Source organism: Cryptococcus depauperatus, chromosome 2 (assembly GCF_001720195.1).
Source record: "Cryptococcus depauperatus CBS 7841 chromosome 2, complete sequence".
NCBI lineage: Eukaryota > Fungi > Basidiomycota > Tremellomycetes > Tremellales > Cryptococcaceae > Cryptococcus > Cryptococcus depauperatus.
In genome coordinates, this window is record NC_089469.1 from 1,014,777 (window position 1) to 1,037,596 (window position 22,820).

General features: G+C 44.9%; 10 protein-coding genes across 10 annotated transcripts; 4 read left to right on the plus strand and 6 right to left on the minus strand.

Moving 5' to 3' along the window:
* Positions 1-34: 34 nt before the first annotated feature.
* L203_101656 (uncharacterized protein) lies at positions 35-2,278 on the minus strand (the record flags this gene model as incomplete). Its single annotated transcript, XM_066211095.1, has 5 exons — positions 35-1,673; positions 1,723-1,871; positions 1,921-2,048; positions 2,095-2,183; positions 2,235-2,278. 5 exons carry the CDS (start codon positions 2,276-2,278, stop codon positions 35-37), a joined length of 2,049 nt encoding a protein of 682 aa, XP_066067192.1.
* Positions 2,279-2,618: 340 nt separating this feature from the next.
* L203_101657 (E3 ubiquitin-protein ligase BRE1) lies at positions 2,619-5,587 on the plus strand (the record flags this gene model as incomplete). The annotated part of the gene is made up of 9 exons (XM_066211096.1): positions 2,619-2,768; positions 2,897-3,040; positions 3,109-3,178; positions 3,229-3,797; positions 3,848-4,723; positions 4,776-4,925; positions 4,973-5,302; positions 5,359-5,425; positions 5,478-5,587. The coding sequence occupies 9 exons, from the start codon at positions 2,619-2,621 to the stop codon at positions 5,585-5,587; spliced, it is 2,466 nt and encodes an 821-aa protein (XP_066067193.1).
* A 603-nt stretch (positions 5,588-6,190) lies between these two features.
* Positions 6,191-7,148, plus strand: L203_101658 (vesicle transporter SFT2B; the record flags this gene model as incomplete). The annotated part of the gene is made up of 9 exons (XM_066211097.1): positions 6,191-6,209; positions 6,330-6,367; positions 6,416-6,479; positions 6,535-6,609; positions 6,662-6,801; positions 6,851-6,872; positions 6,921-6,954; positions 7,008-7,026; positions 7,104-7,148. 9 exons carry the CDS (start codon positions 6,191-6,193, stop codon positions 7,146-7,148), a joined length of 456 nt encoding a protein of 151 aa, XP_066067194.1.
* A 47-nt stretch (positions 7,149-7,195) lies between these two features.
* L203_101659 (uncharacterized protein) lies at positions 7,196-8,749 on the minus strand (the record flags this gene model as incomplete). Its single annotated transcript, XM_066211098.1, has 3 exons — positions 7,196-7,510; positions 7,560-8,517; positions 8,559-8,749. 3 exons carry the CDS (start codon positions 8,747-8,749, stop codon positions 7,196-7,198), a joined length of 1,464 nt encoding a protein of 487 aa, XP_066067195.1.
* Positions 8,750-8,946: 197 nt separating this feature from the next.
* Positions 8,947-10,981, plus strand: L203_101660 (T-complex protein 1, zeta subunit; the record flags this gene model as incomplete). The annotated part of the gene is made up of 9 exons (XM_066211099.1): positions 8,947-9,018; positions 9,066-9,108; positions 9,162-9,220; positions 9,273-9,308; positions 9,358-9,543; positions 9,594-10,189; positions 10,237-10,800; positions 10,848-10,907; positions 10,957-10,981. 9 exons carry the CDS (start codon positions 8,947-8,949, stop codon positions 10,979-10,981), a joined length of 1,641 nt encoding a protein of 546 aa, XP_066067196.1.
* A 1,129-nt stretch (positions 10,982-12,110) lies between these two features.
* Positions 12,111-13,211, plus strand: L203_101661 (uncharacterized protein; the record flags this gene model as incomplete). The annotated part of the gene is made up of 4 exons (XM_066211100.1): positions 12,111-12,459; positions 12,515-12,574; positions 12,633-12,994; positions 13,047-13,211. The coding sequence occupies 4 exons, from the start codon at positions 12,111-12,113 to the stop codon at positions 13,209-13,211; spliced, it is 936 nt and encodes a 311-aa protein (XP_066067197.1).
* A 243-nt stretch (positions 13,212-13,454) lies between these two features.
* L203_101662 (uncharacterized protein) lies at positions 13,455-14,883 on the minus strand (the record flags this gene model as incomplete). Its single annotated transcript, XM_066211101.1, has 3 exons — positions 13,455-13,478; positions 13,524-13,702; positions 14,787-14,883. 3 exons carry the CDS (start codon positions 14,881-14,883, stop codon positions 13,455-13,457), a joined length of 300 nt encoding a protein of 99 aa, XP_066067198.1.
* A 380-nt stretch (positions 14,884-15,263) lies between these two features.
* Positions 15,264-18,017, minus strand: L203_101663 (uncharacterized protein; the record flags this gene model as incomplete). Its single annotated transcript, XM_066211102.1, has 4 exons — positions 15,264-15,494; positions 15,553-16,274; positions 16,328-17,467; positions 17,759-18,017. 4 exons carry the CDS (start codon positions 18,015-18,017, stop codon positions 15,264-15,266), a joined length of 2,352 nt encoding a protein of 783 aa, XP_066067199.1.
* Positions 18,018-18,483: 466 nt separating this feature from the next.
* Positions 18,484-21,054, minus strand: L203_101664 (uncharacterized protein; the record flags this gene model as incomplete). The annotated part of the gene is made up of 8 exons (XM_066211103.1): positions 18,484-18,545; positions 18,598-18,811; positions 18,863-19,191; positions 19,241-20,039; positions 20,096-20,191; positions 20,239-20,627; positions 20,683-20,794; positions 20,881-21,054. 8 exons carry the CDS (start codon positions 21,052-21,054, stop codon positions 18,484-18,486), a joined length of 2,175 nt encoding a protein of 724 aa, XP_066067200.1.
* A 215-nt stretch (positions 21,055-21,269) lies between these two features.
* On the minus strand, positions 21,270-22,508 carry L203_101665 (hydroxyacylglutathione hydrolase; the record flags this gene model as incomplete). The annotated part of the gene is made up of 8 exons (XM_066211104.1): positions 21,270-21,339; positions 21,390-21,494; positions 21,554-21,695; positions 21,745-21,785; positions 21,829-21,915; positions 21,980-22,092; positions 22,185-22,386; positions 22,441-22,508. 8 exons carry the CDS (start codon positions 22,506-22,508, stop codon positions 21,270-21,272), a joined length of 828 nt encoding a protein of 275 aa, XP_066067201.1.
* Between the last annotated feature and the right edge of the window lie 312 nt (positions 22,509-22,820).

Here is a 22,820-nt window from a genome sequence, read left to right on the forward strand (position 1 = left end):
GAAAAATGCCAAAATAAGACAATATACTGTGTGACTAGTTTCTTCTCTCCTTGTCTCTCACTACCATGTTAGGTATCCTTGTCGCATGCGGCGGCGTTTCCCTAAAAACATGTACACTAGACGGTCTTGCAATGGGAGTTTGACCTCCTAGGGCGGGAGCAGGTATACCACTCGGCTTGTCCATGCCACTCAATGACGACCGCCGAGGGACACGTTTTGCCCTTTCGGCTGCACTAGATGAGTTGAGAGCGCCAGAGAGTGATGAGCGAGACTGATGATGCAGTAGTCGTGATCCTGAGACAGGAGGAGGTCCGCGTCCTACTACATTGCGTTTGCTTGTTCTCGAGCTTGGTTGTGATATAGTTGTGGACTGGGAGGTGGAATTCAAAGAACTAAAGGAAGAAAAGGGCAAAGGAGATGTCGAGCGAGATTGATACATATCGGGCGATAAAGGTCGCGAGGTAGTTGGGATAAGTGACGGCGACAAGGGACGAGATGAAGAAATTGGAATAGAAGATGGTGATAATGGACGAGAATTAGCCCGATCACGGATTGTGCTTTGTGCCACTCTCGAAGGAGGTCGGGAATGACCAGCCTGTCTGGCTTGGCTAGAGACAGTTGGTTCCGCCAACCTGCTAGCAAGAGGTAATGGAATGCCTGGCCTTGCAGATAATGACCGATTGAAAGAAGTCATGTTTGTAATTCTGTAAGCTGAGTTTAGAGGAGAATCAGGAAACATCGGAAGTGTGGCAGACCATGGACCAGTAGGAGTATCCTCATTTTCTCCCACAAGGACCCAGCCAGGTGACATGGGATTACTGTCAGCATTTGTGAATTGATTGGAAACCGTGGGCGTCGCATTAGTATCTTTCTCCTCTAAGTCCTTGGCCCTTGCGTGTGAAACAGACTGTGAAGTTTGAGATGTTGTTGTCTTGCTGCTTGCAGTTGAGCTTGTACTAGCACCTCGTCTTCCCAGGCCAAACATGTTACCACCAGAAGCCGAAACATTGCGCCTTGGTACCTTGGCTCCTCCCAATTTGTCGTCTGTAGCTTTCAGTCTTGCTTGTAAATCGTGTAAGAGTCGGAAGCCGCGTGATTTCGTTTGTTGATGACTGGACAAGACAGAAACACGAGCCGGAGATGCTTGTGGGATGCCACTGCGAGATCGAGCAAGCGTAGCGGCGGGAGAACTGGGCCCGCCTGTAGCAGAGACCAGATTACGAGAAGTCGAAGAACGAGTGAGAGATCCCATCGAATATGTTGTAGGTGAGCTGGGTAGGCGCCGAGCGGATGGGCTGGCAACAGGGATAAAAGACGTAGTGCCACTTCGTCTTAAGGTCCTCGGCGAGCCTTGAGGTGTATCCTTATTAGGTACAGGAGGAGGCAGAGGAGACGGATGTGGCTCGTCAGTAATGTTGAGCTTTGCAAAGTCTTGCATTGGCTCTTGGTTTGGGGAAGATGTAGAGATCGAAGACGGGGGAGTGGAAGTGACTCGAACCAGATGATCCTTGAGATGATTTATCTCTTCGTTGGCGTCTCGAAGCTCATCCTTAAGCCGTTGTAGTTCGGCTTCTAGCTCCTCCTTCGAAGTTAGGTCTTGTTCTAGGAGGGTTTTTTCTTCAATGGCACGGTTATATTTGCTCTCGAGGTCAAGTAAAGACGACACTGCCACCCTAAGATACCAACTCAGCCTTATTGTGGGAGACAGAACATCCTACCAACCTCTCATTTCTCTCAAGTTGGTCATTGCCCATTTCCAACTCTCGCAGAGCTATAAGGGTTTTATCCCGTTCTGATCTCAGGTTATCCATTTCCCTTTGCATTGAAGCTATCGTTAAACTATGCGTCTTTTGCAGAGTAACAGACTTGCTCTGCTCATATCTTATGAGCGTAATTTGACTTTATGGAAGGGAAACCCACCCTCAACTCATCCTTTTCGTATTCTAATTTCTTAATTTTGTCTTTCAAGTCAGTCTGCTGTCTCTCATTCGCAGCAAGTTCCTGTTCCATCTCATCTTCTAATTCCTTTGACGATTGCTGAAATTCCTCTACGGATTGTCAATACATTCTCCCCAGCCAACGCATTTTACGCACCTAGCTCGGCTCTCGTATCAGTGAGCATGTCTAATGCCTCTCTGAATTTGCTCCTGTAATATACCATCTCCTCATCCAGAGACTGAAAGCTAATCTTTCATAAATATCCAATCATGCATATACAAAACCACTGAACGCACGCTATGCCTTGGTAGATATCATCGAGTCCTATTGAGTTGGACATTGTTCGGGACATATACCGGAGGCAAGTCCATAAAAGATAAGATGACCGGTTTATGTGCAGATATATGTGTAAAAGTAAAAAGAGATCGGGACACTTTTGTTTACACAAAATTGAAGAATGCCACACTCTCGGATATTGCGGGAATATAGAAATGAGATCGGAACTCTTTTAGCCACTAAGTGGTAGACTGACTACTTTTATGTTTGACCTTTTATAACATTTCCATTTTTTTATGGATTTTGTTTTTAATATATCTCATTTCTATCCTACCTCAACAGCCTTTAACAAACGTACCCGGCTGCACTGCTTAATAATAGGCGTGTAAGCATACGAAATAGCCATGAACGCAGACCTCAAAAGGGTTCGCGACAACACTCTTGATGATAGCCCTTCGCCATCTACAAAACGCAGATTAAACAGCAATGCTTCATCTCCCATGCCTCCGTCCTCTGATGACGATGGCATGGCAGAATGGATGAAGGTAGTTGAGGTAAGTTGGGGATTGCCAGTGTTTGAGCACTCTTATGCGAGGGCCTATTTTGTTGATAACTATGCCCACAAAATGCCTTTCAAAGACCGCCGTAAAACGTTGTTGTTGCTGACTATTTATTACTTTAGACTAAGCGGAAGGAAGCGATTTACCGACAGATGTTGGAATACAAGCGCATATCTGAGCGTGAAGCCAAGCGAGCAAATGATATTGAAGCACAACGACGTGTACTTGAAGCTAGTTTTCATGCCGTCGAGCTATGTTGGACCCAGGTTTGTACTGCATCACGACATTTTGTCCAGAGGCTGATCGTTGCTTTTACTCTCCTCTTTTTGTAAAGGTTGTGGCGGCTGTAAGAGATTTAGCTGGTGCTGAAACTGTACAACTAAAAGAGGATGAGGTACTGGAGCGTACGTTGATAAGCCGTACAATCCTTCTCGTATATTGATTCTGTTTACAGCCCAACTAGATCCATCAATACCTAGGCCAGAACTAGAAAAAGCTCTTGATGGTAGATTACCTTCTACCCGTCAGCTCCTCACTCGTTTTGCCGATCTAGTTTCTCGTAGCGCCATCCGTCCAGCTTCAGAGGCAAACTTACAGGCTCGCTGTCTGAAATTAGAAGCAGAGGCTTCTTCTCTTCGTTCCAATTCAAAACTGTTGGAGACTCAAATCTCAACCCTCATTGAATCTCGGGATGATACTCAGAAGGATCTGCATAAGGTGCAAAAAGCATTGGATCGTGAAAGAATGGAACGGGATAAGGCTCAAGAAGAGTGGAAAGAAGAAATGACCAGAGTTGGTAGAGGAACTCCTAGTCTGCCAGCGAATGGTTCTGGTCAAGCGACCCCGAATGGAAATTTAGTATTAGATGAAAAACTCATCAATGGTGCTGGACCATCAGCAAGTGGAATTTTGCAAGATACCTCAGAGCTTGAGCAGCTAGCAGCCTCACGGTTGAGACAGATAGAGCAATTAAGATCAGAGCAGGCTCACTTGCTGCATGAAATTGATCGATTGAAATTACTGGTGAGGTTTACAGGCGTCGCAGCAATCGGATTTGGCTCATTGCTTGTTAGGCTAACCATCCCTCTGAAACTGCCCTTCGAAATTCAACCTTTTTCCAGGTTTATCTCCATCAGCTGTCAATGCAGGTCAATCGGGCTGACAGTCTCCAAGCTCGTTTTTCAACTACTGAAGCCAAGCTTGATCAATTACGAGACGCTAATGGGGATTTTCGTGAGGCAGTGCTTGCCGAGGCTCGTGCTGAGACTGAATCCCTTCGAGCTCAAATCGCAAAAAAAGATTTGGATCTTGCTCGATTACGTGGTCAGCGAGACGATATGAATGCAGAAATAATGGAAAGACGCGCGAAAGATGCCGAACAAAGTACTCATATTGAGCAAGCCGAAAATCTTGCTCAATCCAGACGTGAAAGAATTACCTTTCTCACTTCTGAAGTCCGACGACTTAAGGGCAAGCTTGCCGTTGAGCACGGCTCTGAGGGTTATCTGTCCTTTCTAAGGGAGTCTGGTATTGACGGGGATTATGTTCGACATTTGGAAGAGAAAGCGACAGAAACAAGAGATCAGATCAACAGTCTCACCTTGCGACTTGAACGGTTCTCATCAAATCCCAACAGTGTTGATACCGACGGCCAAACCGAAGTTGAATTGGCAGCTGCCAGGCGTGCTTTGGCTCAATATGAACGCATCCTGGGCCCTGACGTTGAAGTGACTACAGATGTTGCAAACCTCGCAAAGCAATTAGAGAAGAAGGAAGCAGAAAGAGCTCTGTTGGCAATGAAACTTGAAGAGTCAGAATCTTCCACAAATGCTTTGTACAGTGAGGTAGAAGGGTTATCTAAATTGTGGGAAGCGTTAGATCAAACAGTCAAGAGCAAAGTTTTAGATTTGAAGGATGGAGAACAAAAAATTCAGCGTCTAGCTACAGAGGTGAGTCTTTTTTATTAACAAAGGCAAAAACATACTCTTATCATCCTGATAGAAAGCAAAAGCCGATAATAAATACTTTGCTGCAATGCGCGCAAAGGAAGCAGTAGATATCGAAGCTAAAACGGCACAAAGGAGTGTAGAGAAGCAATTGCGATTATTGGAACGAGCTCAAGAAGTCGAAGCAACTCTGCGCACTCAGATTGTCAGTAACATTGTGACTATTTATGAATCTTCTAATATCACTCTTAGGCTGCTAATGAAAAAGGCATGACGGCTCTCAAAAACAGTGCGCTGAACTTACAGGGCCAGCTCGCTGCTGTGACTTCCGAACGTGCACAGCTTGAGCTGCGCTTGCAACAGTCTCAGACTGCCCTGGCAGATGCCCAACAAGTTATGCAGCAGCGAGTTGCTGAAGCAACATCAGAGAAGGAAAATTGTGCCAGATGGCAAGATGAGGTGGAAGGACAAGCAAAACTAATAAAAAGGCTGAAAGAGAGACAAGAAGCAGTGGCAACTGCTAGCCAGTCTGGCGTATCTGATAAGGAATGGACTATCACGCAAGAAAGAGATAAACTGCTGGTGAGTGATAGTTTGAATCTCTATCTCTGATTTTGTACTAATGCTGTCAAATCCAGAAATTGCTAAAGTGTTCTTGTTGTGAGCAAAATTTCAAGCAGCAAGTTATTGTCAAATGTATGCATAGTAAGTTATTGGTCTATGTCGTAAGGAAGTTAGAGTCTGACAAATATTTAAGCATTCTGCAAGCAGTGTCTCGAGCAACGTATAGCCTCTCGACAACGCAAATGTCCTGCATGTGGGTTAGCGTTTGCCAAGGAAGATATTCAGACACTCTACTGGCAATAGTTAGCAAACTACAACTCTTGCGTGCCTTTAATCCTACAACTGAGCTTCTGTTGCGATTAGCCATTACATGTGAACACAATCTATCCGCCCGAGGCAGGGAAAAGATGAAGGAGAAAGAGACGAAGGAATTGGAGACCTATTGCTCAAGACTACGTCGCCCTTCTCTACCTGTTTTTTGTTCGCCGCAAAAAGCAACATACACCAATCACAACAATTTTTAATTGGGTTCAAATATGTTTGTATTATTAGGTCTATTGAGGCCCATTGTAGCATTAGGTGTAATCAGAGCATGCATAGACATTGCAAGACCTCTTTCTCACTACTGCAGCAAAACGCTTTTCTTGGGATTAGGACATATCATTCATGCAGTTACAGTTGCTGTATATTGAAGACCGTCACTTATATTGACATTGATCTTTCTCCAAGTCAGCTTTGCTCTTCATAGTCTTAAAAGTCTTACGTAACACTAACCGCCAAGACTTCACTTTGCTGGGTGTGGACGACTTGATATTTTGGAAGTTTTGGAATACATTTCATCTTTTCTTTTCTACTTTATATTCATTCCTGTATACTAACCATCATTATATCAAAAGATCAGCTTGTATGTCTCGCAAGTGGTTCAGTGCGTTGTGATTCGTTTTGTGATATATGTGATTTATGCTCAATTGAATGCGAACATCTTCATTCACCCGCCATGGTTGGCCAAACTACCATTTCGACTCCAAAAAATGAACGCTTTTAGACCTTGAAACTCAGACGGATGATGCTATCTTTGGTGGAGTATGCTCATCACAGTCATCTCGAATATCATCAAGCTCACTTTGGTAGCAACAATCAGCATTTTCTGGTCTCGGGCTTACCCGCACACAACGTATTGGGGGATTTGCAGCATGTCTGTATAATCCTGCTATCCATCTCGCTAAATCATCAGCTCATGCACTTGATAGGCTTCGTCGGAGGGTTAGCTATCAGTTTATTGGGTGCCATATTGCTCTTTTTAGGAGCTACAGGAGCTTTTGCGTGTATGTGTTATCTTAATACTTTCTTTAAAATTGAACTGAAATCACCAATAAGCTCTTTTCGCATTGGGTGGTGTGATATCGCTGGTGGGAACAGGTTTCCTGGTTGGCTTCAAAACCCAACTTGAAAAGATGTTCAAGCCAGTGAGAGTCGTGGCAACAATCATTCTGCTTGCCTCCATCGTGATGACATTCGTGAGCGCATTTGTGCTGCCAGCGATTCTTTGTATAATTTTCGTAATAGTTCAATATCTTGCCTACCTCTGGTGAGTAATATTATAAAGGTTTGTTGACAGACGCTGATGGAAACGCAGGTATTCTCTCTCATACATACCATATGCTAGAACTGTGAGTCAATGACTAGAATCAGTGGGTGTAGTTATTAATATCGTGTTACATAGTTGGTCAAAAGCTGGGTTGGTATGTAGGGGACGATGTCACTTGCGCAAATATGACAATCAAAACAAGATATTTGTTGCAGACTTGTTGCAGTTCAGCGGCTTTATGGTCATGGACAAAAGGGATATGATTTGGAGATGTAACTTTGAATACAATATCATCATGATGTGCCATACAGCATTAGTCATGATTATTTCCCTTTATCCCACTCTCTCATGCCACCCTTTTTTACGTACTCATACCCATCTAATAAAGTTCTAGTTTCCTTTTCTTGAACTGTTTCTTTCTCTTTTCTTCTCTTTCCTTTTCTCCTTTCGACTCTGTCCTTCTCATCTTCACTACCGCTGTCACCTCTGCGACGTCTTCTTTCCTCTCTCGAAGCTCTTCGCTGTTTTTTCTCCAGTTTGCGCAAAAGAGTGTCTGGCGAGTGAAGATGTTTTCTAGGGAGAACGCCAGGAGGTGGTGCTGTATCATCATCCAACAATCCTGGAGAGTTCCGTCTTTTCTAAACTAATCTCAGGGCTGACAGATATGTCCAGATGAAATCGACTCACTTTCTGCCCTCTTTCTTTTAGTATTGCCAACATATTATCCCAGCCAACCTCTGTTACTAATCCTTCTTGAGGCACGAGAGGTAAATCCCATCGAGGATCATATGAGGCCTGGAAATACTTATCCATCTTGGAGCCATGTTGTGGTGACAGAGAACGCGAAGGAGAGCGAGAACGAGGTCTAACTGTCGAGGTTGCAGCTTTGGATGGAGATGAGTTGCAAAGCGACCGAGAACGTCGTCGACGTTTTGTTGGGGTACGTGAACGAGAATGATTGCTCTTTCTATGATGTGTATCTGTTCCTTCACGCCTATCACCCAACTCATGGCCATGGTGTTTATCTGCTTCACTGCTTGGATGATCATCCTCAGAACTACAAAGGCGAAGGTGCCCATGTTGCAGACTGTTATAATCAAGATCGTTTTGTTTGCGTGCTCGCTTGCGATGCCGACTGCCTGGACCCTGTTCTCGATCTCGATTGAATTCACAGCCACTATCGCGATGACTTTCTTCCTTTTCCTGCCGAAAAGTTGTGACATTTTCTCTTTGTTGCTTTCTGTAGTTATCAATGTCTTCCCCTTGTTTGCTCCTATGCCGTCCCTGACGGTTTGGGTCATGGTCTCGCGAATATTCGGCATCCTCTCTCTCGCGCGCTTTCCCCTTGACATTTTTACTGCTCTCAACATCTTGGCGTCTTTCGGTTTCTCTTTCCCTTTGATGTCTTCTGCTGGAACCATTTCTTGAGACATCCTTCAGTGCACCACCAAATAGACGGCTCGCTGCGCTACCGCTGGTCCCACGGTTTGACAGGTCTCTTTTTGACGTTTCTGGTACTCGATTCTGCTTGGCTTGTTCTGCAGCTTCGGTTTGTTGTTTAAGAAGGGCCGCATTATGTCCGTCTACTGTTCTGATGACAGAAGCAAGGAAGCGTTTGTTTGGCTTGGGCAGTGAAGGATCAGGTCTGAGATATTAGTCAGAGGCTGGCGCATATATGATACTTACGAGTCCCGTCCTGATAGCATAGGATTTCCTAGCAATCCAGATAAACCTAATTCACTCCATTGTGATTCTTTAGCCTTTGCCTCCTCAGCAAGTAACTTTGCAACATGCACGTCAAGCTCAGCATCAGACACATTCTCAGCAATACCAGATGTCGCTCTAACAAGATTGTTTATAATTGAGTTATAAGACATTAAAAGTATATGAATGGATTATGAAAACCACTGTGTATGAGATAATATGCCTCCACTTGAGCAACGGAAGCAAAAGTCTTAAGTAGAAGGCAAAAATAAATTATTGACGCGTTTCTCCATTTTCTTTCGTATTCCAGAGTTGTATTTATATTGAATTTCTTCTTCCAAAAAAATCCAAGTCAAGTGTCGTAAAAAAAATGTCGAGTATAGAACTCATAAATCCTAAAGCTGAGAGCATTAAGAGGACACAGGCGCTACAGGTCAACACTGTGAGTATGATATTATCTATGGTGGGATTGCAATTGATATTATCCAGGCTGGTGCAGTGGGCCTTGCCAATGTTGTCAAGTCCAATTTGGGTATGCTGAGCTGAGGCTGATATTTGTGCGTATGCTGATGTGTTTTCGATTAGGGCCAAGAGGTACTATTAAGATGCTGGTAGATGGTTCTGGGCAGATCAAGATGACCAAAGTTTGTCTAATTTGTTAGCAATATATCATTATAGTACTGATGGCAAAGACAGGACGGGAAAGTTCTACTCTCTGAAATGCAAATCCAGGTTAGTCATTACTGTACAGTATCTCGGTGGTTATTGAGTATTGTTGTAGAACCCAACAGCCGCTATGATCGCTCGAACAGCTGTTGCTCAAGACGAACAATGTGGTGATGGAACAACCTCGGTCGTGCTTCTTGTTGGAGAGCTTTTAAAGCAAGCGGATAGGTATATCCAGGAAGGTGTACACCCAAGAGTAATTGGAGATGGATTTGACATTGCCAAAAAGGAAGCTTTAATTGTAAGTCTACTTTGTCAAAGTTATCCTAACTTCTACAGTTCCTCGATCAGTTCAAGCAAACCCCGAAACTTGATAGAGCCAATCTTATTACTGTTGCTCATACCTCTCTTTCCACCAAACTTCACTCCAAGCTCGCTCAAAAGCTCGCTGCGGACGTTGTTGATGCCGTGCTCGCTATCCAATCCAAAGAAGATTCTGAGGGTCGTCGCGAACCTATTGATTTACATATGATTGAAGTCATGAAGATGCAACACAAGACTGATACCGATACCCAACTGATCAGAGGTTTAGTTATGGATCACGGTGCTAGACATCCCGATATGCCTAAGCGAATTGAAAATGCTTATATTTTGACACTAAACGTATCGCTTGAGTATGAGAAAACAGAGGTCAATTCAGGATTTTTCTACTCTTCTGCTGAACAGCGAGAGAAGCTTGTTGAATCTGAGCGACGTTTCGTCGACGCCAAGCTCAAAAAGATTGTTGAACTCAAAAACGCTGTGTGTGATATGGCTATTGGATCCAATGAGAAACCCAAAAATTTCGTCATTATCAACCAAAAAGGTATCGATCCGATGAGCTTGGATGTTTTGGCAAAGAATGGAATCATGGCCCTGAGACGCGCAAAGAGAAGGAATATGGAGAGGTACGTTTTGATTCATTAGTTCTTTATTTTTGCTTATTGGCGTTAAGATTGCAATTCGCTTGCGGTGGGATTGCTCAAAATTCGGTCGAAGATTTGACTCCTGATATTCTTGGCTGGGCGGGTCTTGTATACGAACATACACTTGGCGAGGAAAAGTACACTTTCGTGGAGGATGTCAAGGAACCCAAATCCGTCACGATGCTAATTAAAGGCCCTAATGCCCATACCATGACCCAAATCCAAGATGCTCTCCGAGATGGATTCCGATCCATCAAGAATGCCATTGAAGATGAGTCACTCATCCCTGGTGCCGGTGCTTTCGAACTTTCTTGTGCTGCTCATCTCAACGACAATCTCAAAAGTTTGGCCAAGGGTCGAGCCAAACTTGGTGTTCAGGCCTTTGCTGAAGCGTTGTTGATTATCCCCAAGACGCTTGCGGCTAATGGCGGGTACGATGTTCAAGATGCAATTGTAGGACTACAGCAGGAATTGGAGGAGGCTGGCAAAGACGGTATTGTAGGATTGGATTTGAAGAGCGGTGAACCTATGGACCCTGTCGCTGAGGGTGTGTGGGATAACTACAGGGTCAAGAGGCAGATGCTGCATGGAGCGTAAGCCTGATATATTTTTGAGCTCCAAGATGGTTGACATATTCTAGGGCTACAATCGGCGTCAATCTTTTGAATGTAGATGAAGTGTTGAGGGCGGGTAGATCATCGTAAGCCGTACTCCCCATCTTTGCTCCCCTTTGCTGACATTATTACTAGACTTAAGGAAGGTCCGGGGCCATGATTTTAGGAAATGAGGTAGAAATTCTACTCGACGTTTGTGTATGCATACCTGAACGTGACATGTCCTGCAAGGTATCGACGTTGATACTTGATGTCCGCAAAGTACACTGCTAGCTGAAAGACACATGAGTCTTCTGCCAGGAGCATCTTGGATTGTTTCAACACTCGAGATCTTTGCGACGAAGTGGCACTTTGTTCCCCTTTTGCATGAGTCCCTCCGCGCCATATAAAGTAAGAGTGAGCAAATTGTACAAGAACAAAGGAGAGTGAATAGAGCTGAGAACCAATCTGTCCTTGATATACGCGAGTTTGCAGAATAACACATTTTTTTCTCCAATGGTTTTAGAGTATCCAGTAATACTTTTCACCTTCTATGACACATTCCAATACTCTTCGCCCCTGTCTCTTCAAGTGTTATTGTCTCATGAGATAACTAGAACAGAGCGGGAATTTTGACATGCAAGTTGGTTTTCCGGTGTGATACCCATTTCTAATATCGCTGAGATACATATGATTGGAGCTAATCTCGAACAACAAACATATTTCATAGCCTGAAATGAATAGAATACTAATAATGGAATACTAATAATATAATCTTAGAATTTTTGGATCTATTAGGACGCCAGAATCAGTCGTCTCTTTCCTATCAAAACAAGTAAATGACGAGACAAGACAGAAAATGTAATATTACCAATGAATTCACATTTCATGTCAGAATTCTTGAACATAAATGTTGATATACATAACCCTTCCCATTACATCAAAAACAAAAATAATACTCAGCTTTAACGTAGGTCTAGGGCACTGGTTAGTAATCAAGACCGAAAAAATGACATGTAAACATATTACAAAAAAATGAACAGAGAGAGATTCGAACTCTCGCGCGCAATGCAACGGATACCAAATTTATGGTAAGTTACTTAAACTTGAGACCGTCCCCTTAACCGCTCGGGCATCTGTCCCCAATGAAATATTGGATTACTGTGTAATATATAGTTCAATTCCATGAATGCTCTAAAACCTTTTTTGCCTCCACTTTATCACAAAATCTCACAGAATTGCATTAACCATAGATGAATCCTTGGTCTGTCTTACTCTGCAGCTTCATTGCATAACCAAAACCTGCGAGGATGTCCGCCAATCTTACAAAAAAGCAGCAAAAAGCTTTAGCCTTTCGAAACAAGCAAAAGGCCAAAAAAGCTGATGGAGAAACACCTGCAGATTTGCCTGAAGAGGACATCATCCAAGACGATGTTGATCAGCCTAAAGAAAAAAGCGTGGGCATTGATTTGAGTAAAAAGAGAAAGAGAGATGAGCAAGAGAAGGAGAAAACTGGATCTGATACTGATGAGATCAGCAAAAAGACCAAGGATCAAGAAAAAAAGAAGCGTAAAACTGCTTGGGATGAAGACGAAGGCGAACATGGGAAGACAGAAAAGAACAAGAAAGATGCCAAGCAGAGATTCATACTATTCGTTGGTAAGCTATAGGTTTATCTCAAGTTGATAAAGCGATGATTTACGAATAAATGTAGGCAATCTCACATTCAAAACAAGCAAGGAAGAGGTACAAAAGCACTTTGAATCTGCCGCTGGTATGTCTGGCAATGGTTTGAGCCCAAGAATGCCGTTACTGACCACTGGTTGGTGCAGGCCAAAAGCCTGCTGTCCGTCTACTGACAACAAAGGCAACACCCACTCAACCTTCCAAGTCACGAGGTATCGCCTTTGTCGAGCTGCCGTCTTCCTCCGCCATCCAAGCCTGTTTAAAACTTCATCACTCTCAGCTTGGGGGCCGAACAATTAACGTCGAGCTTACAGCTGGTGGTGGCGGTTCTAGCGAAGGGAGAAAAAAGAAAATTCAAGTGAGAAACGAAAGAATAGGCGGGCAGAGGGAACGAAAGGCCGAGAAGGAAAAAGAGTTGAACGGAGAAGCACAAGAGGTTGCAGTTGAACAAGAGATGGAGCAACACAAAGGAAAAAAGACCAGAGGTGGAAGACGTGTCAAGGCAAAGGTAAGCCTCTGCTCATCCATGGTATACTCTTAGGATACCTGACTCTGTGCAGGCATCTGGCGATGAAACTCTAGCGACAGGTGGTCCATCCCGTTCTCTTCCAAACACGAAGCCTTCTCGAATCAACGACAGAGCCCGCTTACAAACCAGACAACCTTTTCAAAAAAAACGTTGGGAGCCAACAGGTGCTAACTCCATTTCTGTCGGTGACAAGTAACCCATCTATCGATCATAGCTATCTATAATTGGGCACCTGTGACCATCACTCAATGCATACCTGACGATTGACGCAGTGGTGGAGTGAAACCCTGTCACTTTCAACTCTTCCATGATCTATCAAAGTACGATACAGTAGGGGAGGAATAACCTGAAGCCTGTCCATATCGCTCCCCAAAAGAAAACTCAAATCCCAATAAGAAAAGATATTCCCTACAGCCAGTAGACGTGTCGCGCCGTTCGTCTACGCATGATTGCCTTTTCGACACTACCCTTATCAGCCTCACTTTGCACAAAGACCCAAGAGACCTACGTTGACACAGATCTTGTTCAAGGTAAACACCAAGCACTTGCAACTTGCACATTCGCAGACATGGTCATCCGAAAACTTCCCGTTTGCCCAATGCTGATCTACAGGAGAAAAGCAGCTGGCAGAGTGACTGTCGGAAGGGCCAAACAGATTCCCGTGGGAGAAGCACATGATGGAGTGTGCTGCTTGACGTATATCAGCGCACAAAACCTTTATGAATATTTGAAAATCAACCTCACAGATCAAACTAGCAACCAGCAGCTGAGGACCAAGTCGCGCCCAGGTCTCAAGATAACCCAGTCCTCTCTACACTCCGTCTCCTTCTCCAGGATACAGCAGTCTCTAGGACGTAGACGGTTCCGCTATACGACCAACCTTTACAGACTGAGTGACTTGTACCGACGCCAGCGTCTGCTCGACTCTACTAATACGCTTCACTCCTTGTTGAATTCACTGCTATAACCGTTGCAGTATTTGGCCAATTGTTTAGAAAATATCAAAATCAAAGTCGGAAGATCGGATCAAACAATTGACCGTAGAGTTAAATACAAACAATAATAATAATAAAAATTCCTCTGCAACGATCTAATTTCCCTGTAAAGCTCCCTTTTATGCCATTCCGACAACCTCCACACGGCCATCTCTCCCATCTCCGTCTGTTTGAATCTAGCGGAATCAGATTTCCGACAACGCCCAAACGATTCCGATAAAGATGCGGCCGTCTCCGCCATAAACATCCAATGCTTTTCCACGTCTATGTATATAGCCAGGGCCTGGACCGTAGAGAGGGCGGCGATCGCCGCCCGGATACAACCGCAAAAGGGTCTAGACCACGAAACGACGCGACCTATTTTGAGAAACAGAACCCGTGCCTAGATGCCATGTGGCCCTTATCAGTAAGCTATCTTTGCAGATTTGGGGCGCTGCGGCGAACGACGGTTAGAATCTGGCCGCGCCTCGGATATTTTGTATTTTCGGTTGCATGCATGGCTCGCTTAGCTCGCCTGATTTGGTTATCTATATGGCGACGAGGACTGTTACGTCGGATTGAAGTCGTTGTAGACGGAGGGCATAATCTGCTTGACATAGGGTTGTATCAGGCCAAGCGGTCTACACCAGCCAACGTTGTTCAACAGGTAGGACTCGTGCATGTACGATCCTACATTGCCATGCCCCTGGACAGCGTGACATGGAAGATAGCCAGTAAACGAATCGCAGTTAATTATGACGGCTTAGATTCAGGTTATGGGTCGGGTCGTAACATACATCTCCATCCTACCCTCTCTACGATATACACCATGACCGGAGGCAGAGAACAAGGCAACCTAACGACCCTATGCACATTGCCTCCCCAACCACACATGCAAATGGACACAACCAGAAAAAAAAAAGAAAAAAAAAAGACGATAAAAGAGAATACGAGTGACAAAGAACACAAGAGTTGTCGAGACTAGCATGATCCTGGCTAGTGAAGAGAATGGTAAACAATGAGATAGGCATGTCTGACACGTCGATACCAGCCATAAGAATGTCCTACCAAAGGGTAACGTGAAATTTAAAAGATGAAACCTTGCAATAGCCAGATGTGATGGAAACAATGAAAAACGACAAATCAATGAGGAAATAGATACAGCCTATAGTTGTCAGGTTTGACGTTTTGGATTTGGCTTAAAGATGAAGCGATGTAGGAATAGCCATCAGAGTCTTGGCTTTTGGGTTTTGAGGATGGCGTGTAAATACTCGTTATGCTTTGACAGCGACGGCATTGGTTTCCACAGACTGGACAGGCATACTGGACCCAGCCACAGAGGCAAAGCTGATCGGCTTCTTTGTTTCAGGCGTAGAAGTAGAGGAGACGGTGGTAGTAGGGGTAGGCGAGGCAGTAGTGGCAGGTGTGGTGGCCGTCGAAGGTTTGTGAGAGACAATGACTGCATCAGACTCGGATTCCGAGTCCATGGTGACGCTCTGCTTTCTCTGATTAGCGGTCAACTTACTGGTCACTTGAAACTATAAGGGATGCGAGAGCACTAACCTGTCCATCCTTGCTGCTAGCAGAATCATCATCTATTTGAATCTTGACAGACTGCGTCTTTATGGGTGCAGGAGCTTGCAACACTTGCGCAACAGTCTTCCCATTGACGCCCCAGACAGGTTCCTTTTTCTCGTTCGTAGACGTTCCAAGCACAGGAAACTCATCAGCCCTAGGGACTCTTTGAACGAGCTTTTTTTCTGATCCACCAGACGTAGATCTTCCATTTACACCCGCATGGGCATTGGTTACTCGTGAGGCAGCTCGACGAGGATGGCCGTTGCCGTGAAAGGATACGTTGGAGGAAGCGGGTGAGTGAGAGCGGGAATTGAAGCCATTAGCATGGACGCGTTGAACGCCAGGTTGCGAGGCAGAGCGGAGAAGAGAAGGTAGGGGAGCAGCAGGCTTGGGAGGAAGAGTAACAGAAGAGGAAACAGAAGTGACTTCAACTTCTGCGGAGACAGGCGCGACTTGGGATTTCTCAGCTTCACCTTCAGGTAGCTTGGCTCCACCGTCAACTTCTGTAATAGGTACTTGACCCTGTTGAGCTTGGGCGGCGGCCATACGCTGGTGCTGCAAAAACTGCATTTGCTGCTGATACTGTTGCTGTCTGAAAGCTGGGTCAAAAGGCTGATAACCGGCGCCCATCATCCTCATGTTTCTCTTTTGGTGACCGAGAGGAGGAAGAGGAGGGAGAACGCCCCGGACAACATCGGGATGTCGACCTAGACACAGTGACGTTAGCCATGCAACGGATCATCTAAATGGTCAAACGTACAGTCATTGCCCTCGGCATCAAGATGAGGAAATTTACAAAACTCGCCATTTCTACAGTTGCCCTGGTTAAAAAAAGCACAGGGGGGAGGGTTACCATCCTTCCAAGCCCCAAATTTGCTTGCAGGCGGCCTTGCTCCAAAGGGCTTTCCGTTAGAAAAACTGGGTTTTTTGCCGTGTCCAAATGGTTTTCCAGCTTGCCCACCAAACTGTCCGGGACCCTGGCCAAAAGATTGTTGTCTAATATGGCCATTCATGGGAGGAGGCATGAAGCTGTTGGCAGGTGAAGTGGCGAAAAAAACTTCGGCTGGTGGAACAGACGGGAGAGAAATACCAAGCACAGAAGGTGATAGTGGGGACATACTAAAGTGAACAGGGGGTGGAGAATTCATCATGTCGCTGGGCTGGTAGCCAGGGACAAAGACAGGAGCGACAGCAGATGGGACATGGGGACCATTAGGAGCGGGGAGAGGCGCAGAAACAGGTACAGGGACAATAGGTGCAGGAGCAGGTGCTGAAGCAGATGGAGGAATTTGAGCACCATCTCTACCTTGAGGAGCGACCTGATCGGGCGCCTCAGTTTGGGGCTGTTGAGCCTCTGGTGGAAACGAGTGGAAGTTATCGCCGCTAGGCGCAAAGTAAGGAGCTGGCACAGGTGGATAAGGAGGGTAGTTTTCGTAACCTTGAGGCACAAAACTACCATTTTGTGTAGGGCCGCCAGAGTAGAATGGAGTAGGTCGAGGATGGAAAAATACGCATGAAGCGCCATATTTACAGTTGGGAAAATTGCGACAAGGAATGTACTTGCTGACCTCGGCCGGAGGAAGATTGGGATTTGACTGGCCATTGGCATTGTTGCCATTGCCGGATGGACCAGAAGCCGACTCTTTTCTTGGAGGAAAGTTCTCTCCCCCATTCTGCATGGGAAAATAGTTTGGAGGAGGGTAAAAGTTTGGAGGAGGGATACCCATGAATTGAGGAGGCATGCTATACATGGGTTGAGGGTAAAGGACTGAAAGCATGAGAGGATCGTTTGTAAGTCCCGGAGGTGGCACAATGGCACCAGCACTCAAAAGTTCCTTGACAACATCGTGGTGATTCCCTCTGATAGCAAGCACAATAGGCGTACAGCCAGTGTTGACATCTATTATTTATGTTAGCCACGCTTAGTCCATCCTCAAGACTTCAACGACACGTGTATAGCGCAACTAAAGAAAAACCACAGCAAAGACTTGAACGCTAGGGAGCTCTGGATGACAAGCGAAAAGCTGTTCCAGCCTAGACGCTGTGCCAACAGTCGTTTTCCATCTCCTTGGTCACTTCCAATAATCCTTCATCCAGGATCATCCACAAAAGACGGTCCATAACGAGTCCTCCATTCTCTTTCCTCAAAACAAACACGTGAAAAGGCCAACGTAGACTGCACGACACTCACCAAGAGTCTCTAGCGCGGCAACGCTCTTGCTCAACAGAACCTTGACTTCTTCGAGCTTTCCTTCTGCACAGGCAACATGCAATTCGCCCTCTTCATTACTTTCACCATTGCTGGCCACGTTTGCGTCTCCTAAAGTCATATTCTCGGCCTTCGTTTGCAATACCTTGACATCGTCCTTGTCTTGAATGGATCCAGTCATGGGCTTCTCAACTTGCTCTGGAGCAGGAACAGATTGGACAGAGACAGGTTCAGCAGCCATTTTTTGGTCAATTTTTCAAGTGCGTATTGTTTTTTTTTTTTCCTTCCTCTTTTTTGTTTCTTTTCAGGCTTGCAAGTTTCCACAATATAAAGAAATCGAATGGAAGCCGGGAAAGAGACTTTGGATGAGGACGATTTGGGGATGGGAGAGGCGAAAAACTGGAACTTGGCCTTTTTAAAAGTAGAAATGAGAAAGATAAAAAATAAAGAAAATAATAAAAGCCAAAAAAAAGATTCTAATATTAATCATTTCCTAATATTATTACGAAAAAAATCCCAAATTAACGTTAGAAATCGGTATTATCGGGGTAATTTGAGTAGTTTCGAGGTGCCTAACTCAAAACGTCGGCTATTTCTCGACTTTCCGTCTACATCTTTCCGATAATCTTGTTATCTTTATGTTTAACTATTTAGATATTATTTACATGGCTATATAATGGGAAATTGAAGACTATGCTGAAGGCTCTTCATGACCTCAAATACTTGTCAGCTCGACCTAAAGCCCAGATGCAAAAGATGAATTTGAAGGCTGTTTGTCATTGTCAGCTTTATTAGTGTTGTTGCCTAATCAATCCTCTTACCTGGATAATCTATCGCACAGTTTTTGTTAAACACCCCTTCAGTATCTTCTTGCTCCCATCTGCCGTCGCTCTTCTGTCTGCTCATAATCAGCTTTGTGGCACGTTCAATCACGCTCTTCTCGGGGTATTGGGCATAGACAAGGGCAAGGATTGCCCAGGCTGTTTGTACAACTTGGGATTTTTCGTGTTGGGAGTATTTCATCGTTACGCAAGACTATTTTTGTTAGCAATCAACAACACTCTATTTGAGAGAATTGTGCTTCACCATATAGGTCTCACCCCATCCTCCATCTTCCATCTGCTTGTTCGCCAAGAATCCGCATGCCCTCCTAACTCGCTCAGAGTTGCTAAAAGTCTCGCCGGCAATGGACAAGGATTCCAAGGCGAACATTGTGGCATATGTGAAGCAAATACCCCAGGAGCCGTACCATGATCCATCGGGTTTTTGAATACTGTGAATATAGTGTAAAGCTCTCTCTACTGTTTGTTGAATTTCGCTAGGTCGGTACGACGGATCGATTTTGGAAAAGTACTTTAAAGCAGAAAGGACGGACGTGGTACACTCGGGATAGGTATAGTCGATCATGATGTTCCCTACTTGGATTCTAGCTTTTGGCTGACTAGAGCTGAGCAAACGACTCACCGAAAACTTCTGCGGCGTTCAAGAACTCCAGTTTTGTGCTTCCCCTCGTCAACTCATAACTTGCAAAACCACCGCTTGCGTTCTGCATACTCAACAGAGTATCCACCGCGTCCCTCATTCTCTTGACAGTTACCTTTTGCTCAGTATAGGCTAGGGACTGTAGAGCCATTACTGCTTTGAGGCCCTCGGCAGTACAGTCGGAGACTGTATAACTCTGCTCTGGAGTAGAGAATGGCCAAGCACCCTTGGATCGATGTCGATAGCCCTCTTTGTACCATTTGGGGTTGTCCGATATCTGAGCTTTGTCTAGCCAGTCAAGCATCCCCACCATGCTATCTTTGAATTCGTCTTCATCTGCTAGACCAGTTTCAAACGCAGCTTGAGCCATAAAGCTTACATCCCACAATTGGCTTCCGTTCGTGCCCATCATCATCAATCCTTCCTTACTTAGCCACAAGAAATCATCAACGCGCGAGAGATGCATCTTGAAAGCCTCTGAATCGCGTCCTTCACGAGCATATCGGCAGACGATGTGAAATGCTTTCGACACAGGACCGACCGTTTGATAGGTTGTGTTTTCATCCTCATAAGTTACCATGTCATACACTCTGTTTAGAGCTTTTTGGCGAAGAGGGAGCAAGGAAGACAAGACAGGAATTTGTGGAAATTTCTCGTAGATGGAAAGGACGGAGTGAGCAAGATCTAACAGCGGGTGATGAGGAGAATAAAGATCGTAAGAAGATATGTTGGAACGCTGTGAAGGCCAGTCGATAGAGTCGTAAGCTTGATTGTAAATTTCCTGTTGCTAATGTCAGTATCGTGTGCCATCTTTAAACAAAAGACAAAAATGTCTACCTGGCGAAGGCTTAAAACCAAAGGAGTAAAAGGTCCAACAAACCTAGAGCCGTATAGATAGCTCATGGGAGTGAAAACTTGCCTCACATGAATCCACTAAGCATCATAAGCCAAAGCCTCTCTATCTGATACAGGATAGTCACCCATCGCCAAGGAGCAAATGGCACCCAATCAGGCAGCAACCACAACTCGGGTGGTACCGACCCTACCCCGTCCCAATCGTACGCTCCCAAGATACACAGCCAAACTTTTCCCCATGTGGGTATACCTGTCGCTCCTCCCATCTTGTGAATTAAGCCTCTGATCTCTGTCATAGGCCCTTCGTCAGGTCCCATACCCAACAACCGTAGGGTGACATAGTTCATCACGGTCCCATACACCGTAGGAGGCGCAGCCGTGTGCAAGCCCCAGCCCCCTTCATCTCGACGCTTGCTGAGAAGATAACGACGTATCTCGATAGATTGCTCAGGACGAAGGATTTGACCTGTCACAGTCAGAGCGATGACCAAGCCAGGAATGAGGAATAATGGACCTTTACAAGGTGAAGAAACCTCAGCGTGTGCCATAATCAGTATGCATGAGCGTACCTCCATATTCTGTAGAAAAGTGCCCATCGGGACTCTGAATTTGCTTGTAAAACTTGAATCCATTCCTTGCGGCTTCCAATGGTGTCGTCGCTGGCTTTAACTGTGGTACATCCTAGGTTGGATATTCAATAACATCTCTCAACAAAACATGGTCACAGAAACTACAATAGACTTATGACAGCTTAATCAAACACTCACAACGTCAAGTCCCAGCCAATACTTTTCCACATTCGTCTGGGGCCACCTGTCGCGTTCTTCAGGTGAACGAAGGTAAACCCACTTTTGCTGGCCGTGAGAGTCTTCAGAGACAACGAGGCGCCATGCTGTCAAATCTGTCGTGGGAGGAATGTATTGTGATGAGTTTTGGTCCATTGTTTCTACGGTTTTTTTTATGAATGTAAGTAGAAAAGTAAAGTCAAGGTGTGATGCGAAATAAATTGTGGTGGAGGTCTGATTGGGAGGTTTGAATGGTTACGAATTTTTTGTGGTCATTTTTGACCAGTTTAAAATGAAACAAACAACTACTATGCATGATACATTTATGGATAAGATAGAGTAGTAATGGATCGGTTCAGTACGAAGAATCATCATGCAGCATTCTTCATCTCTCGTAGAGCCCCTATGATCTTGACTGGGTCGCTCTCACCTGTCGCTTTCCTATCCAAGATATAAGCATATACAGTATTCTCGGCAAAGAACAAACACACTTTGCCTCGGTAGTGTCAAGTCTCATAAAGACATTCCAAGTCTTTTCGTCGCCAATGGTAGACTTGCCAGTTGTACAGGTGTCTGTCTGTGTTCTTTGTAGTAACCTGCAGTAGCGATACCTCGTCAGTCGCTACAGCATGGGATAGATGTGGAGCATGGTTACTTCTTTAATGGCTGGTTGTTTGGCTCAACGCTCAGCCCAAACTTGGCAGAACCTTTTGTGTATTCATGCCCATTATAAACGACCGTATCGCTAGGCAATTTGGATAGTTTCACCAAGGCTGCATGCATCTCCTCAGGTGTTCCTAAGGTCCACGTGTTAGCCTGATGGAGAAATCATCAAACAAGCCTCACCCTCAAAGAAGCGACCACAACCGGCGAGAAAAAGAGTGTCTCTTGAATCCTTGTCAAAACAGTCCTACTCAAGACAAAACTTACCCAGTAAAAACACCCTTCTCTCCAGTCTTTCCATCTTCCACATAGAAGCAGATTGAGTCTTGTGTATGGCATGGGGTATGGATACACCTATGTGAGCTCAGTTCTGACAGCCTGGTCTTTACTGAACCAATCCAAAAGAAAACATCCTCACTTGACATTGATATCGTGACCTACCTGGAAAACGTCATTGTCTTTTACGATGACATTCGCTCCAGGAGATTGGTTCGACCCAGCCCAAACTTTGATACCTGGGTGCAGGTCCAACTATGTCCTGTCAATGCATTTCTCCCACCTCTCTACCCACCATCCACCGCCTCGCTCCAAACTCATTCCCATACCGCCTCTGGTACACTCACAAACTTTTGATTCCCTCCACTATGGTCGTGATGATGGTGTGTAGTTATCAGCCCTTCCACCTTGACGCCTTGCTCCTTTGCAAGTTGAGAAATCTTGCAGGCATCATAAGGATCAACGACGACAGCAGACTGAGACGAGTCCACAAGTAGGTACATCCAATTGTCTGATCTGGCGAGGCAAGGGATGACTTTCATTTTGCTTCTGCAAAATACTGATCAGTGACGAGCAGTAAACACATTCGCCTCAAAGACTGACGGTGCTGTTGATGAGAATGCTCTTTGAGATAAATAACTGCGACCCAATATTCTCTTGAACAAAAACATTGAAAGATAAATCAAGAATACAAACATGAACAAGAATAGCGGAAAACTTGTGATGTCATCAACGAAGTGGAGGTTGGCTGGTGACCGGCCGTCCGGTACCGGTTGCCGATTCATTCTCATCCATTTTTATATTTTACTTGGAATGTTTGTCCAAATTTTCTTTCATCATCTTCAATAATCACCAGAGCTACAGCTTTTTATCTCAAAACACTGTCAGTGCTGTTAGTAAGCAGAGACTAATACGAAGGAACGGAGGTGGTATATGCTGTCATTGAAGCCCTACAACAGTTGGTATGACCATTTAGCCAAGTT